The sequence below is a fragment of the Chiloscyllium plagiosum genome, unplaced genomic scaffold (genome assembly GCF_037043375.1).
Source record: "Chiloscyllium plagiosum isolate Xiang-an unplaced genomic scaffold, Cpla_swu_hap1 HiC_scaffold_12, whole genome shotgun sequence".
Taxonomy (NCBI): Eukaryota; Metazoa; Chordata; class Chondrichthyes; order Orectolobiformes; family Hemiscylliidae; genus Chiloscyllium; species Chiloscyllium plagiosum.
Window position 1 is genome coordinate 59,134,241 of NW_028270150.1, and position 17,578 is coordinate 59,151,818.

A 17,578-nucleotide genomic window follows, 5' to 3' on the forward strand; every position below is an offset into this window, starting at 1 on the left:
TCCAGACCCCCAGACGCTGCCACACTTCGGCCAGACAAAGCTACGATCAAGCTCTCTCCAAAAGGTAAATTCGATCTCCCCCGCACTCGCTGCCACAGATCCCTCTCACCACCACAATGGGCTCACTCTCCCTGCGATGGCTTGATCTCCCATGCTATGGGTTCACTTTCCTCAGTGCTGCACAAACTCGCTCTCCACAGAAGTAGATTAAGGTAAGAAAACAGTGAAAGAAGAAGAAAAAAATGTAAAAGCAAACAGAGCAAATGAAAGCTGGGCAGGAGCCCTCATGCTGCACTGCTACTCTGCCACCATCTTAGGATCTAAAAAAAAATTATGTACATTTTGTTTGATGTAGAACTACATTCATCAAGACAGTTTCAGCTGGCATTGAACCTAGATGCCACAGGCAAGTGTAGCAAGGTTCTATTATATCATCCAATCACTTAATTCTGCAAATTGTCAGCCATTACTCAGTTGATCACACTCTTGCCTCTGAGTCCCAAGGTCCCAGATTCAATGCTCACTCCAAGACTTGAACACAATAATCAAGGTTGACAATCAAGTATATACCGAGGGAGCACTGCATTGTCACAGGTGCTGTCTTTCAGTCAAGATGTTAAACCAAGGTCCCTTCAGCCCAGAGTGAACATAAAATATCCCATGGCACTATATCAAAGAACAACAGGTCAGTTATTCCCCCATGTTCTACCTAATATTTATTCTTAAAATCATCAAAAAAATCCATTAGGCAGTCAACACCACATTCCTGTTAGGGTAAGAATCTTGTGCACACGAGCTACCACAGATCCTAATTTAATAACAACAACTACAAACCAAAATGTACTCCTCTGGCTTTAAAATATTGAGATGTCAGGTGGTTGTGAAAAGTGTTCTATATGTCGCAGTCTTCTTTTTATTCATTCGCGTCAGCATTCATTGTTCATCCCTAGTTGCCCATGAGGAGCTGCCTTCTTGAACTGCTGCAGTCCATGTGCTGTAGGCTGACCACAATATCCTTCAGGAGGAAATTCCAGGATTTTGGCCCAGGAACAGTGATATATTTCCAAATCAGGATGGTGAGTGGCTTGGAGGGAAACTTGCAGATGGTGTCATTCCCATGTAATCCACATAAATATTCTTCTGGATGGAAGTGATTATTGGTTTGGAAGGTACTGTCTAAGGATTAGATTAGATTAGATTAGATTACTTACAGTGTGGAAACAGGCCCTTCGGCCCAACAAGTCCACACCGACCCGCCGAAGCGTAACCCACCCATACCCCTACATTTACCCCTTACCTAACACTACGGGCAATTTAGCACGGCCAATTCACCTGACCTGCACATCTTTTGTGACTGTGGGAGGAAACCGGAGCACCCGGAGGAAACCCACGCAGACACGGGGAGAACGTGCAAACTCCACACAGTCAGTCGCCTGAGGCAGGAATTGAACCCGGGTCTCTGGCGCTGTGAGGCAGCAGTGCTAACCACTGTGCCACCGTGCCGCCCACTGATCTTCTGGTAAATTTCTGCAGTGCATTGTGTAAATGTATACACTGCTGCTACTGAGCACTGGTGGTAGAGACAGTGGATGCTTGTCGTCATGATATCAGTCAGTCAGTGAGCTGCTTTGTCCTGGATGGCGTAAAGCTTGAGAGTTGCACCCATCCAGGCAAGTGCAGAATGTTCCATCACATTCCTAATATGTGCTCTGTAGATAATGGACAAGTTTTGGGGAGTCAGGAATTGAGTTACTCACTATAGTATTCAGAATATCTGACTTGCTCTTGTAGCTACTGCATTTGGGTAGCAATTCCTGTTGAGTTTCTGATCAATGGTAACTCCCAGAATGTTGGTAGTGGGGATTCAGTGATGACAACATCACTGAATGTCAAGGGGTGGTGGTTACATTGGCTCTTCTTGGAGAAGGTCATTACCTCGAATATTTGTGATGTGAACGCTACTTTCCACTTGTCAGTCTGAGTCTGAATATTGTCCAGATATTGTTGCATTGGAACATGGACTGCTTCAGTATCTGAGGACTCACAAATGGTGCTGAACATTGGTGAACATCCCCACTTCTGACCTTATGATGGAGGGAAGGTCATTGATGAACCAGCTGAAGATGGCTGGGCCAAGGACACCACCCTGAGGAACTCCTGTAGAGATGTCCTGGAGCTGAGATGACTGACCTCCAACAACCACAACCATCTTCCTATGTGCTAGTTACGACTCCAACCAGCAAAGAGTTTGCCCACTGATACCCAATGATTATAGTTTCACTCAAGCTCCTTGATGCCACAGTTGGTCAAATGTGGCCTTAATGTCAAGGGCTGTCATTGTCTTTTCACCTCTGGAATTCAACTCTTTTGTCCATGTTTGAAACCAGTCTGAAATGCAGTGAAGGGCTGAGTGATCCTGGCAGAACCCAAACTGAGCGTCAATCATCACTTTACTGATGATTGAGAGTAGACTGATGGGATGGTAATTGGTCAGGTTGGATTTGTCCTGCTTTTTGTGTACTGACATATCTGGGCATTTTTATGTATCGCTATATTGTATTTACATGCATTAAAACTTTTCCTCATCTAAGTCATAATCAGTATTCCCTTTAAAATTGCATCGTTGTGCACCACTCATTCTCAGTGTGAAGTCCCTTCAGAATTTTTGAGTGACCACACACGTTAATTATTTGTAACAGAACAGAGTGTATGTGATACTTTTCAGTTTACAGATTACATTGGTCCTAATTTCTTTTCCAAAATTTGTTGCATTTTTAGAAAAGAAATAACAGAATTGTGTAGATTCTATTTCGAAAGGGAATCTAAGCAATTAATTCTGCAATTAAGCAGCCATTTATATTTAAACATAATGACTCATCTTTTGCTGCAAGAATAGTGAACAAGTTATCAGAGCCCTGAGGAAATCAGAGGTATTCCTCTCTAATGCATGTGTAAAAGGGAAATCAGGAAGTTACTATTCATGTTGCTCAGCTTCTCTTGAACCTTTGCCAACTGGTGTCTTAACAAAATACTAGGCATTCACTCACTCGGAAGGGGTGAAGTTTCTGTCGTTACTAATTGAGAATGCATTCAATGTGCCAGAAAAATGTGAGTTTATCTATTCAAATGCAAGTGAATTTTTGAAAGCTTACAATGACTTAATTGTTGAAAAAAACCTCTCTGCCACTGAAAATTTACAATTTACCTTATTCCATCAGAATTTGAATAATGTTGGAAGATTTTTTAAAAAAAAGAAAAAACAAAACCCATTTTCTTCCTTCACTTTTTAATCAAATATTTGCTCTCCTATTTTTGCTTCATGCACACAATTTTGCATATTCTAACTGACATTTCCTGGTTTCGATCTTGGACACCTAACTAAGAATTCCTTGATCTGATTAATCTAAGAGACCTGCTGTTGCTTGCCCTGTTGTGTAGCTCCTAAATACCCTGCATCAGACATCCAACATACATTTGTTTGTTGCAATTACAATACCCAAGTCAATGAACTTACTAGAAAACTTACATCTATAAAGACCTAAACTTTAGTTGTATGACATTTTTATTTGACAACACTTTTCCATTACAACAACTTGTTCAATAACAGTTTGGCAGTCATCGCCAGGAGTGAACAGTTTGGGGGCTTTTGTCCATGATTTGAACAGATTTAGGCAGATCCAGTCTGAGATTTGGACAGATTTGAATAGATTTCGGGTCCGAAAATAGCCCAGTAGATTTAAACACTTGCCGATTAACGTCCTAGATCTTTAAATAAAACATAGGTGAGACAACTTATCTAATTTCGGTTACTTGTGGTTATTAAATTAAAAGTGAGTGAAATGGCTCTTAAAATTGCAAGCGGTCCCGGGTTCAGATCTCAAGACGATCTATGGTATGGTTAAACCCCTCTGCTAATTTAAACCCAACACAGAGAAGCTCACCTTGCGACGTAATCTATTAAATTTCAAGAGGCAAAGAACTATCCCCGATCTCACTATTTAAAGTAAAAAGTAACAATTTTATTCTTTAAGTCCAAAAGAGAACATTAAAACAACAACTGTTTACAACTCATTTCTCTTAAACCTATCATCTTTTACCTCCCACTCCACAATACTGGTCCGATAAAAAAAACCCTGATTAAGATTTATAAAATAATCACATTTCAAAACCAGCCAGCTTTGTTGATTCTTCTTTGGAGAATTTTCTGTAGATTTTGCTGTGTATTTTCCTGGGTCGTCTTTTCTTCAGTCTTCTGCTGCACAACCTTTATTATGGACAGGTACCTTTCAGAGAGCTATTCAGCTAGCAGTCTGTACTTGTTGGTGCTCTTTGCTGTTCTCCCACTAACTGTTCAAAATGTCTGGTTTTATACTCTAAAACATCAAATCATTTCATTGGTTTGATGACATCCCAAACAGTAAAATTCAAATTCGATTGGATTTTGGTCTCTGGGGCATAATTTAAACTGATTGGCCAAATTTGAATTTATCTTTGTACCACGGCAACACAGCAGCAGCTATTTTTCAACCAAATGTTACATTTTTAAATTGTTCAGCACACTCTGTGCTTTCAGTCAGTCCTGGCCAGCTTTCTCTCTCAAAAGGTGCAGTACAAACTTACACCTTCATAACAATTCATATGTAATTTATTTGGATATAGCATCAATAATCCTGTGGAAAAGCAGTTGAGAGATGGATAAAGTTAATAGCTAGCTATATTTCTCACTGAGGCCCATTCATGTTCATGTAAATAAGCATCTGTTTTATTAAAACTTTTCTGTTGCAGAGTCATCTTAAAGTCACAGTTACTTCATTTGGCAATTTATAATATTGTTCCTAATTATGATATTTTAAATGTTATAGGTTTAATTATTATACTATTGATTATACTGATTCAAAATTTATACACCACCATTACCTGCTGGTTAGCTCTTATGTAGAACCTCAGATGCAAATTTGCAAGGAAAGACTTTGTAAAATTGTAATATTGCAACATTTTTTTTCTTGTATTTTCATTGCGTGAATGCTGATATGAAAAGAAGCCATTACAGCCTATTTTCAAGATATACGCCTCAAAAACCCAGCAAAACAAAACGAAACTGGTTGGAAACAATCAGCTGTTCCTGTCAGAATAGTGACAATCCTTATGAAAATCCTTCTCATAGAATACAGGGAGAACTAGCCATTTGGATACGGAACTGGCTCAACGGTAGAAGACAGAGGGTGGTGGTGGAGGGTTGTTTTTCAGACTGGAGGCCTGTGACCAGTGGAGTGCCACAAGGATTGGTGCTGGGTCTTCTACTTTTTGTCATTTACATAAATGATTTGGATACGAGCATAAGAGGTACAGTTAGTAAGTTTGCAGATGACACCAAAATTGGTGGTGTAGTGGACAGCGAAGAGGGTTACCTCAAATTACAACAGGATCTGGACCAGATGGGCCAATGGGCTGAGAGGTGGAAGATGGAGTTTAATTCAGATAGATGAGAGGTGCTGCATTTTGGGAAAGCAAATCTTAGTAGGTCTTATACACTTAATGGTAAGGTCCGAGGGAGTGTTGCTGAACAAAGAGACCTTGGAGTGCAGGTTCATAGCTCCTTGAAAGTGGAGTCGCAGGTTGATAGGATAGTGAAGGCGGCATTTGGTATGCTTTCCTTTATTGGTCAGAGGATTGAGTACAGGAGTTGGGAGGTCATGTTGCAGCTGTACAAGACATTGGTTAGGCTGCTGTTGGAATATTGCATGCAATTCTGGTCTCCTTCCTATTGGAAAGATGTTGTGAAACTTGAAAGGGTTCAGAAACGATTTACAAGGATGTTGCCAGGGTTGGAGGATCTGAGTTATAGGGAGAGGCTGAACAGGCTGGGGCTGTTTTCCCTGGAGCGTTGGAGGCTGAGGTGTGACCTTATAGAGGTTTACAAAATTATGAGGGGCATGGATAGGATAAATAGACAAAGTCTTTTCCCTGGGGTCAGCGAGTCCAGAACTAGAGGGCATAAGTTTAGGGTGAGAGGGGAAAGATATAAAAAAGACCTAAGGGGCAACCTTTTCACGCAGAGGGTGGTATGTGTATGGAATGAGCTGCCAGAGGATGTGGTGGAGGCTGGTACAATTGCAACATTTAAGAGGCATTTGGATGGGTTTGGAGGTATAAGGGCCGTGTGCTGGCAGGTGGGACTAGATTCGATTGGGATATCTGGTTGGCATGGCCGGGTTGAACCGAAGGGTCTGTTTCCATGCCGTACATCTCTATGATTCTATATTACGCGATTTCAAACCATTGGAAAGGTATAAGTAATCAACCTATTTGTCCACCTAATTTTCCCAGCAACTGCTTACTTTCTCATGCTTCATAGTTGTTGCTGCTTATTATTCAAGATTACACAAAAGCAGAACACTTTCATGTGCACTGTGAGTATCTTATTAAGATAGCGCTAGTTCCCTGCTTTTTCTCCATATCTATGCACACCACTTCGATCCAGATAATCATCCAATACAGATTTGAATGCCTCGACTGAATTTGGCTCCACCGATTTCTAGGATGTTAATTCCATACCCTAACAACTCACTGTGTGAAAAAGATATTTCTCACATCAACCTGCTTCTACTCATCACTTTAAAATTGATGCCTTCTTGATCATCTTCCTTGATGAGCAGGAACAGCCCTCCCTATCAACTCTGTCCAGACTACTCTCAACATTGAAAATCTCTATCAAAATGTCCAATGAGGGCCATCTCAGTTTCCTCAATCTATCCTTATAACTGAGGCTTCTCATTCCTGGATCCATTCTTGTAAATCACTTCTGCAGTCTCTTCAATGTATTTACATCTTTCTAGAATGGTGGCACCCACAACTGTGCACAATATTATAGCTTAGGCCTAACAAGTTCAACATTTCATCCCTGCTCTTGTACTTTATGCCCTATTAATAAAGCTGAGAACACTCTTCACTTCATTAACTACTCACTCTATCTGCCTTGCCACCTACATTGATACCCAAAATCCTCTGCTTCTGCACTCTATTAAGAATTGTACCACTATTTATATTGTCTTTCTGTGTTCTTCCAACTGAAGTATCACTTTTCACTGTATCTCAGTACATGTAACAACAATAAGTCAAATAGAAACAAAATTTTGCCAATGGTAGATCAATGTTACCTTTTCCACCCATTTTGGATACTAGTTCTCATTCACTGAAACACAATGAGTAATCAATCATTTCAAGGAAAAAGTTCACCACAACAGCCACTATAAGAGTGATGACAACCGATGTAGAAAAAAAATCAAATTAATAATACGTAAATGATACCAGCATTCTGTATCGTCCAAATGTGACAATTCTGAAAAGTTAAAGCACAAGTGCGAGCTTTCCACAGCAACACTAAATAACAATTTACTACCTGGTGTGGCATATTGCAGTATTGCCAAGGATTTCCCTCCAGGAGCAGCACACAAATCCAGCACTCGCTCTCCATCCTGGACATCCAACGCAAGGACAGGAACTAAGGAAGCTGCATTTAAGAGGTAGTACTCCTTCAGCCTTTCAGTCTGATGTTGGAGTCTAGGAAATCGACACTGGACATTGCTGATGTAACATCTTAAAGAATGCTGGGTAAAAGGTGAAACATCTGATAGGAAATTGTAGTATCCCTGAGACTGAAGATACTCTTCAATTGTCACACACTGACTGAACTTGTTCACAAGCACAGCATACTGCCAGTTGGAAGGAAGCAGCAGCACTTCTCTAAAAGATAGTCAAACAAAAAAAAAAAGAGTAAATGTAAACTGAAATAGCATTCCTTTAGTGGGGGGGGGGGATGTTATGGAAAGCAGCAAAATATTTGAACTTCCACCTTAAATATCTCTACAGAAATTATTCATATCCATATATCTAGTACCTTTCAGCTGGAGAATAATTAAAACATAATTACACAAGATTATACAGTGTTGTACTATACACTAAATGCATACTGAAATGTACACTTTTGAAATGAGTTGAAAGGGCTCTTGTGGTACAGTGGTTATGTCCTGTGGGTGATGGGGTGAGGGAGTAGAATATGGAATACATTTACCATGTCTGGATGGACTAACCACTGATTGGTCTTATTGCTGACCGTTCTGATCAGCAGAAAGTAGAACGTCTGCATTGGGTTGAGGGTATCTCATGATTAGAAAGCAGGTATTGCCCAATTTAACATCTTGACTTTGCTACCAAACAAAAACTAATGCTCGCTAAGCTCATTCAAAAGGGATTTGATGAAGCAGCTACATTCACAGTCAAATAACCTGTATTAGGATCAGATCCCATTAACTTGCAACAGAGCACAACACTATATTTCTGACAGAGAGACCATTCTTTCATTAGACTAGGATCCACCAAATTGAGGAAAACTATGTCTCAACAATGTAAACATTTCATGCTCTGACATAGGAGTTTTTGATCCTATCATTATGAAAGGCAAAATGAGAAACTATGGAAATTACCTCTTTCATTACCTGACTTTGTCCCATAATTCTCCAAGTTCTTGTCCATATTTTTCATCAAAATGTTCCAAAACAGGTTTGCAAATTTGTTTCTGAGGTTTCAATCTGGTATGAGACTTCTTGTTAATCTAAAATTGCAAACATAATTCAACACATTAATTGCGTCTGGTTGCTCAGTATGAACCTAAATTTTAAATGATGATGATGATGATTCCCTACAGTATGGAAACAGGCCCTTCGGCCCAACAAGTCCATAGCGACTCTCCAAAGAGTAACCCACCCAGACCCATTCCCTATATTCACCCCTGACTATGGGCAATTTAACATGACCAATTCAACTAACCTGCACATCTTTGGATTGTGGGAGGAACCTGGAGCACCCGGAGGAAACCCACGCAGACACGGGGAGAATGTGCAAACTCTGCACAGTGAGTCACCCAAGGCAGGAAGTGAACCTGGGTCCCCTGGTGCTGTGAGGCAGCAGTGCTAACCACTGTCATCTCCTTTGCACATGTTAATTTGCTACATGGAAAGTAACCAATGTTAGGAAACATGCTTCAAAGATGCTCAAATGTTGCTTATGTACAGCATAGGTGTAGTTCATATTAAAATAGCAGTGAAAACGACTCAATTACTGATTCCTGAAACGTCGATTCTCCTGCTCCTCGGTTGCTGCCTGACCTGCTGTGTTTTTCCAGCACATTTTTCAACACAACTCAAGGTCTGTCTTGTAATTGCCATCCAGCATTTATTTGGGGTTGGAAGAATAGGGAAGAGATGAGGGAAGGATAAATTGCTGATAAGAAATACCAATTGGCTAAAGGGTTGCTCAATAAACCCCAGCATGTAATACACCTTCAGAAGAAAGGGAGGGAATATGTTCATGATCTACAAACTCAAGGGTTATTTAATGCTTTGCATAACACTTGTTCACTTCGAAATACATTGCAATGTTTGAACATCATTCAATCATTCTCGTAAATTTGAAACAAAGATCTGAAATTTATTACTTATATAAAAATTATTAAAATATTTCCTCAAAACCAAATCTATTTCATTAACTGAGTTTAAATATTTTACTTAATATGGTGGGGAGGTTAAATATTACCAAAAAATAGCTAAAAAAGGTGAGTGCGCCCATCTTCTAATTTCTCAAAATATTGCTTGCAATCCACGAGAATTGTTTGTTTGAAATGCAACCCATGCATATTTTGCAGCTCAAATTAACAGGTAGTTGTGCTCTTGTTAGTTTCGCCTTTGTTCATTTCAGGAATACATTCAATTCAAATTAAAACATTTGAATGTTTCAAGTGAGAACTTTTCCATGATGGTTTCGGAAAAGAAAACACAAGTAAAAACTGCGGACGCGGTTCAAATCGCTGATGTTTGTGCCGTCCCTGCTCTTCCTACAGAAATAGGTTAACACAAACAGGTTCTACATTACAAAATGACTAATTTTGTGGAACTACTATCCAAGATTGCCTGATAAATGAAGACTCCTTCTAAAAATATCAAAGGTTTAAGAATCTAGCTAAGTGCTGCCTCAATTTATTTGCGCTTTACTACACTTTATTTGAAGAGTGAGGCTAATGATGAACTCTAATAGACAGTCATATCGAATGTGGCTCTGTGAAGGTTAATAAATCTTACTGGCCTTCTATCTGTAATTAACCTTGAACTAATGTACATTGATGAAAGTTTTCAGGATGGCCATTCATCACTAAATTTTGTGCCTACATTACACATCTCTCAGAACACTTTTTCAGTCTTTTTAGATATCTTGCTGGTCAGGTGAGTCCAATTAAACATTCTTTTAATAATGGTTTTAATCCAGTTACATTCATGGTCTTCCTTTCTAATCTGAAACAAAAACAGAAATTGTTGGAGAAGTTAACTCTGATTTCTCTCCACGGAGGCTTCCAGACCTGCTGAGTTTATGCAGCAATTTCAGATGAGAGAGGAAGTCTATGAATCTAACCAGTTTACAACCATTAGTAAAATTACAGAAAAAAAAAAGAAAATGCTGGGGTAGTTGACTTTGATTTCTCTTCTGGATTAGTGGTGCTGGAAGAGCACAGCAGTTCAGGCAGCATCCAAGGTGCAGCGCTGCTTCGTGGATGCTGCCTGAACTGTTGTGCTCTTCCAACACCACTAATCCAGAATCTGGTTTCCAGCATCTGCAGTCATTGCTTTTACCTCTTCGATTTCTCTCCACAGTGGCTGCCAGACCTGCTGAGTTTATCCAGCAGTTTCAGTCTGTGTACTTTTAAAAATGATTTTAATCTGATTATGTCCATGTGTTCCCTCTCTAAGACACTATTATTCCTGTTATTGTTTATTCTCCATCAGCTCTGCTCAGGGATGGTGCCATCCAATTCTCTGAAGTTACTTCATTCCACGTTTCAATCTCTCACAGTTAAATCATTATATTGCCATGTCCAGCCTGTCGTTCATTTGATTTAATTGGAGGATTACTATATTGCTCACGCTCTCCCTTTCCCAATTTCCTTTTTATTTATGTGTAGCTTCACCCCCTTGTATTTTCTGCAGCTCTGAACCCCCCCGGTCCCACACTCACCCGCTCCCGAGGCCTGTGTCCCGGGGACTCGGTGACAGACACACACTTCAGGCGAGACAGGACCACACCATCAGCACCACAGCCGAGCGCACGGCTACAGCAGGAAGACACAGCGGCAGCGGCTGCAACGACACGCCCGGTTACTGCTGCTCGAAACATGGCGGCGATCGAGCCCCGCCCCCCCGAACCATGACCCCGCCGAACCCGGACCCCGCCCCCTCGAAGCCGGCTCTCGCCCCGCCCCCGAACTCGGGCCCCGCCCCCCGAACCCGGACCCCGCCCCCTCGAAGCCGGCTCCCGCCCCGCCCCCGAACTCGGGCCCCGCCCCCCGAACTCGGACCCCGCCCCCCGAACCCGGACCCCGCCCCCTCGAAGCCGGCTCCCGCCCCAACTCCCGAACTTGGGCCCCGCCCCCCGTAGTCGGAGAAGCACGTGATATTCTCTGTTGCTCTTGGCTGTCAATTTGATCGTCTTGTTGCTGGTTGCGATCAGTCAGCATCATTGGACAATAAGCATCAGCGTTTTCCTCCTGACTGACATATCTTAAATTGGTCTGGGTTTCTGTTCTTTTGCAATGTAACTCCATGGTCAGTTAATGACTTCATTCGACCTGGACTCAATGCGTATCTTGGAAAGCTTTGCTAGTGAATTGATTTCTGAGTCTTATTCTCTGGTGCTTTGATTTGGTTTATTGTAGTCACATGTATTTGATTACAGTGAAGTGCTTTGTTTTGCGAGCAGTACAGGAAGATCATAACAAACATGGACATACTGATCGTAGGGTACTTAAAGTGAGGTATACAAGGTTATGGCTGCACGGGATGTGTGCAAAGCAAGATCAACATTAGCAACATGACTCAGCAAGATGGTGGCAACTCTGTAGAACTGCTGTGGACAGCTCTGCCTAACAGCCAAGGCATACTGGTGGTTTTGGCCATCCCTGGCCAACTTATGTGGTGGAATTATTAGTTTAAAACCTTACAGAACACATATTTGTTCATATTTGGAAGTGGGAAGGATGCCAAAGGGAAAAGGAGCGAGCAAACAGCATCAGGGAGGACACTCCCCTGCAGCACCAGACATACCAGAGACAGCAGCCTCTCCTGACCCCCCCCCCCCTCCCCCGGGACCTGACAGACTCCAGACTCACAGGTATTAGCTGCAGTGATGGAGAGACTTACTTTGAAAGATGGGGCTGCGATTGAGGAGATGCGGGGGGAGATTCGTGCCAAGGTCCAACCTATCACATCCATGCTGCAGAAGCATGAGCAGGAGATCCAGGGCCTCGGGGAGTGACTGGAGGGAGGCGGAGGGTCGAACTAAGGCTTTGGAAGCTGCGATGGAGTCCTCATCCAGGTGCTGGAGCGAGAGGTGCGGGCCTTGTGAGACCATATCGACGACCTTGAAAATCGAGGCTCGAGGAAGTTGAGCAGCCAGTCAGCTTCTTTGAAAGCTGGCTGCTGAAGTTTTTGTGGCATCATATCGAGTCCAGCAAGCTGCAGATTGAAAGGGCTTATCGGGTTACAGTGCACAGGTCAGGACTGGTGCAGCACCCTCTCCTGGCCCTAGTGCACTTCCACTCATACAAGGACAAGCAAAAAGTAATAAAAACCTCTAGATTACCGGGAAATGATCCACAGGCACTGTTGTACAAGGGGGTCAAAAATCATGTTTTTCCAGGATATCTCGGCAGCTTTAATTTGAAAGAGGAAGTCCTTCGATGAAGTTAAAAAGAGGCTCAGGAAGCTGTGCATCCAGTACTCCATGAGATACCCTGCAGTGCTCCGTTTCAGCCATGAGGACTCAGTTTATACATTTGACTCAGTGGATAAAGCTAAAAACTTTGTAGACACTTTAAAATAGACGGACTGGCCTGAAGAATACGGTTCTCTTTTCCTTCTTTCCCCATGTTTCCCTTTTTTTAATTCCTTTCTTTCTCTCTAATAATTTCTTTATTGGAAAGGGGGAAAGAAACTTGGAATAAGTTATACATTTTTTTATATAACTGGACTTTATAATGGGAAATTTTGTGGATGTTGTATGTTGTCTCCCCTTTTTTTGTTGTTTGTTCTGTTTCTCTTTTAGTCACAAGTAGGGGTGGCATGAAGCCGGGGATGGGTGGAGTGCACATCCTGACTTTTTCTTTTTTTCTATTGTTTTAGGGATTATGTCCTTTTTCTCTGGCCTAAGGCTGGGGCACAGTCTGAGTTTGAAGGAGCTGTGAAGGAGGGGATGGATAGGGTGAGTGCCCCCTATGGGCAGGGGGAAGAGTCTTCCATTCAAGGTTTTATACTTGGTTTTCTTTGTAGTTTTTGGTAGTAATAGTTGTTTGTAGTTATGATAGAGTAGTTTTTGTATATATAATTCTTCGACTCTATGAGTCTTTATTTACTTGTGCTTGGTGCTTTATAAGCAGGGCTCTCCCTCCCAGGGGTTCAAGGGTCTCTGAAAAGGGATATGGCTAAGTATCTTATTAAATGGTGCACCTGGAAAATCAAGGGAAGTCATTCACCTGTTAAAAGGAAAAAATATGCTTTCTTGCCTTAAGAGGGAAAGGGTTGATATTGTTTTGTTACAGGAAACCCATCTTGATGATAAGGAACACCTGAAGTTACAACAGGGGAGGGAGGAGGTGGGGGTCGTTGACCAGGTATTCTTTTCATCCTTTACTACTAACAGTAGGGGAGTGGCAGTACTTATCCAGAAAAATCTTCTGTTCACATTATTAGAGCAGGTGAAAGATGAGCAGGGATGGTTTGTGATACTTAAAGCCGGACGGACTACTAGCTGTGCCTGAGTTGATAATCAAGAATTCCTGAAACTCCTTCAAAAAGTATTACACAAATTTGGAATCCTTAAGGAGAAAAGTGTCCAAATACTAGTGCTGCAAACCTAGCTCCTCACTCTTAGCCTTCACTTCCAAATATACCATCACACAGAGATACATGGGGAGGAATATGGCATTTTAAATGTCTACTGTCCTATGGCGCATCCCCTCAAATTTTTAATTACTGCTTTCTCTAAACTGAGTTCCTTTGGAACATTGCACATTATTATAGCGGGGGGGGGGGTGTTAATTGTTTGGATCCGACAGTGGGCAGGATGCCGAATGGGCCCCCAACTATTTCTTCACAGGTCAAGCAGGTGCTGACTTATGCGAGGGGTTGGGACTGGTGGATATTTGGAGATGTCTTCACCCTCCCAGCAGGGACTTCACTTTTTTTTTTCAAACCCACATAAATGTCACATGAGGATTGAACTCTTTCTGGCTCCCTCAGCCCTTCTGGATTGGATTATGGGTTGCAAAAATGGGAACATATCTATCTCTGCGTGACGGTATATTTGGAAGTTAAGGCCAAGAATGAGGAGCGAGGTTTGCAGCACTGGCATTTGGACACTTTTCTCCTTAAGGATTCCAAATTTGTGAAATACTTCTTGAAGGAGTTTCAGGAATTCTTGACTATCAACTCAGGCACGGCTAGTAGTCCGTCTATGCTATACGAGACTGCTAAGACCTTTACTATGCAATTAGCTGTTTCCAATTTGGCTAGCCAGAAACAACAGAAGGAGGAACAGCAGCGTGTAGTTGAGATGTGGTTGAAAGCCGCGGAGGTGGCACGTTTTGCGTAGCCTTTGGTGACTAAGCTACAGCGGATCACGGCCCTCCGGGCTGCCTTGAATTCAATACTGACACAAAACGCAAAGAAAGAACTTGCTTTTGCTAGACAAAGGCTGTTCGAATATGGGGATAGGCCAGGGGAATATTTAGCGTACCTGACTAGGAAAATGCGTGCTCTCCAATCCATTACTGCAATTAGAAACAGTGCCAGGGTTCTTATGTATGATGTTATAAAGATTAATGAGGCTTTTCGAAATTTTTCCTCTGAATTGTATCGTTCTGAAGGTTGCGAGGACAGGAGGGCTAAAATAGAGGCCTTTTTTAATGAATCTGGACCTCCCAGGGGTAACCTTGGAACAGGCCTCTCTCCTTAATGCCCCCTTGACAGTTCAGAAAATACAGGAGGCAACTAGGCAACTTCAGAGTGGGAAAGCGCCTGGTCCTGATGGTCTCCTGGGTGAGTTTTATAAGGAGTTTATAGGGATTCTGTCAGGGCCGATGTTGGAGATGTACAATCTCTCCTATATGCATGAATGCCTACCACCATCTTTGAGAGAAGCTAATGTTTCCTTAATTCTTAAGAAGGGGAAGGTTCCTGAGGATTGTGCCTCATACAGGCCCATCTCTTTATTAAATTCGGACTTCAAGATTCTATCTAAGAACCTGGAGCTGAGATTGGAAAAGTTATTGCCCCATATTGTTAAAGAGGACCAGACAAGTTTATAAGGGGCCGTAGGTCCTCTAATAATATTAGAAGATTGCTGAATATGGTCCAGATTTGTCAGCAACGATCGATTCAGAGGTTGGTGATTTCCTTAGATGCAGAGAAAGCATTTGGCTGGGTGGAATGGCTGTATCTTTTTGTATGTGTCAGAACAGTTTGGGTTGGGCGGGATCTTTGCGAGGTGGGTGGAGGTTTTGTATCGCCCCTCTCTGGCCGCAGTCATCATCAACGGGGTGAAGTCTGGGAGCTTTGGATTGGTTGGGGTAGTCAGCAAGGCTGCCCCCTCTCACCGTTTTTGTTTACATTGGTGATAGAGCCGCTGGCAGAGGCCATTCCCCAGAACATCCACATAACCGCTCCGGAAGTGGGATCGAGGGCACACAAGATTACACTGTATGTGGATGATGTCCTTCTGTTTTTATTGAACCCGATGACCTCCGTACCCCATTTGATACAATGTATCAATTCATTTGGGGCTACTTCAGGATATAAGATTGACTTTGCAAAAACAGTGGCTATACTTTTGGGGAACCTTAAGGATGTGCCAGAAGTTGAAGGTGGCTCTAAATTCCCTTTTAAGTGGTCACAGGCAGGTTTCCAGTACCTAGGCATTTTTATTACCCCCAAGTTTGATCTGTTATTTCAGACTAATTTTGCTCACTTGCTCAACAATATTGGGTGGGATCTCCAGAGATGGGAAGCTCTTCCAATTTCATGGCTGGGCTGAATATCTCTCATTAAGATGAATGTTTTTCCTTGTTTGCTTTATTCCATACATGTGCTCCCTCTAATGTTTCCCAGGTAAACACTGCGGAAGCTTATGGGATGGTTTGGTTCCTTTGTCTGGCATTGTTGGCGGCCCCTCATCAAACTTACTAAATTGCAGTTGCCTCAAGGAGGGGGAGGAGTTGATTTCCCAGACATCAGGAGGTATCAATTGAGTTCCCTGCTGTCCTTTGTCAATATGGCTGGATATCGAGGCCTCCCAGGCAAAGTGCCCGCTTATTAATCTGTTGTTCATGGATAAGATGAGGACAGTTATGGACCACTGCCGGAATCCCATTGTCATTAGTACAGTCAGGGCTTGGAGGGAGATGTGTCAGAACGAGGGTTGTTTATCCAAGACTTCACCACTTACACCTATAGTTGGCATGCCAGGGTTCCTACCAGGGATGATGGACTCAGGGTTCAAACTATGGGCAGCGAGAGGAGTTACTAGTTTGGGAGACTTGTCTGAGGGGGAGGTTTTGATGTCTCTTGAGCAACTGAGCCACAAATACGGGTTGTCCAGCAGAGATCTTTTCCGTTATTTTCAGGTTAGGGATTTCATCCAGAAGAAGACTACACTTCTCACTAAGCCCTATAAGCCCGATACAGAGAGGTTGTTGTTACGTTCCACAAACACCCTTTCGGTTAGTGCCCTCTATTGCCTGCTGGGTGGCAGGGCCTAGCAGGATATTAACCGGTTATGTGAGGTCTGGGAGCAAGAGCTAGGAGTAGAGGTCTCTTCTGAAATATGGGAGAACATAGTGGAGAATGCTCAAAAGATCTCAATCTGTAATAGGACATGTGCTACGCAATTATAGGTTCTGCACAGGGCTCATCTGGCACTGGGCTGAAAATGTGTTGCTGGAAAAGCGCAGCAGGTCAGGCAGCATCCAGGGAACAGGAGAATCGACGTTTCGGGCATAAGCCCTTCGTCAATTCTCCTGTTCCCTGGATGCTGCATTACCTGCTGCGCTTTTCCAGCAACACATTTTCAGTTCTGATCTCCAGCATCTGCAGACCTCACTTTCTCCTCATCTGGCACTGGACCATCTGCTGAAGTTTAAAAAAAGAAGCATCTTCAATGTGCCCCAAATGTAAAATAAGTGTAGGTACTCTTAACCATTGCTTCATGTTTAATGGAGCGCTATGGCAGGAGAGATAGGGAGGATATTGAGGATTGAAGTCAAACTAGACCCGATATCTCTCCTCTTAGGTCTACCAAATTTACCATCTTTAGACAGGCATGGGAAGAAATTATTTAATATTCTTGCATACTGTGCATGGAAGAATATTCTGATGAACTGGGTGTCTGAGAACCTGCTGGGCTTGCTGGGATGGAAAAAATTAACTATGGAGCATATTCCCTTGGACTTTTTTTCCCTTGGTGCACCACACAACAGACCATT

The 17,578-nt window shown here is 42.5% G+C and overlaps 1 protein-coding gene across 1 annotated transcript in view; it reads right to left on the bottom strand.

Moving 5' to 3' along the window:
* Nucleotides 1-11,220, bottom strand: part of nsun3 (NOP2/Sun RNA methyltransferase 3) — a 35,669-nt gene extending 24,449 nt beyond the window's left edge. The window contains exons 1-3 of the mRNA XM_043700792.2: nt 11,062-11,220; nt 8,496-8,611; nt 7,400-7,743 (exon numbers count right to left, since the gene is read on the bottom strand). Of these exons, the coding sequence (XP_043556727.2) occupies nt 7,400-7,743; nt 8,496-8,611; nt 11,062-11,220 (619 nt within the window). The remainder of the gene's footprint in view (nt 1-7,399; nt 7,744-8,495; nt 8,612-11,061) is intronic.
* Nucleotides 11,221-17,578: the final 6,358 nt, after the last annotated feature.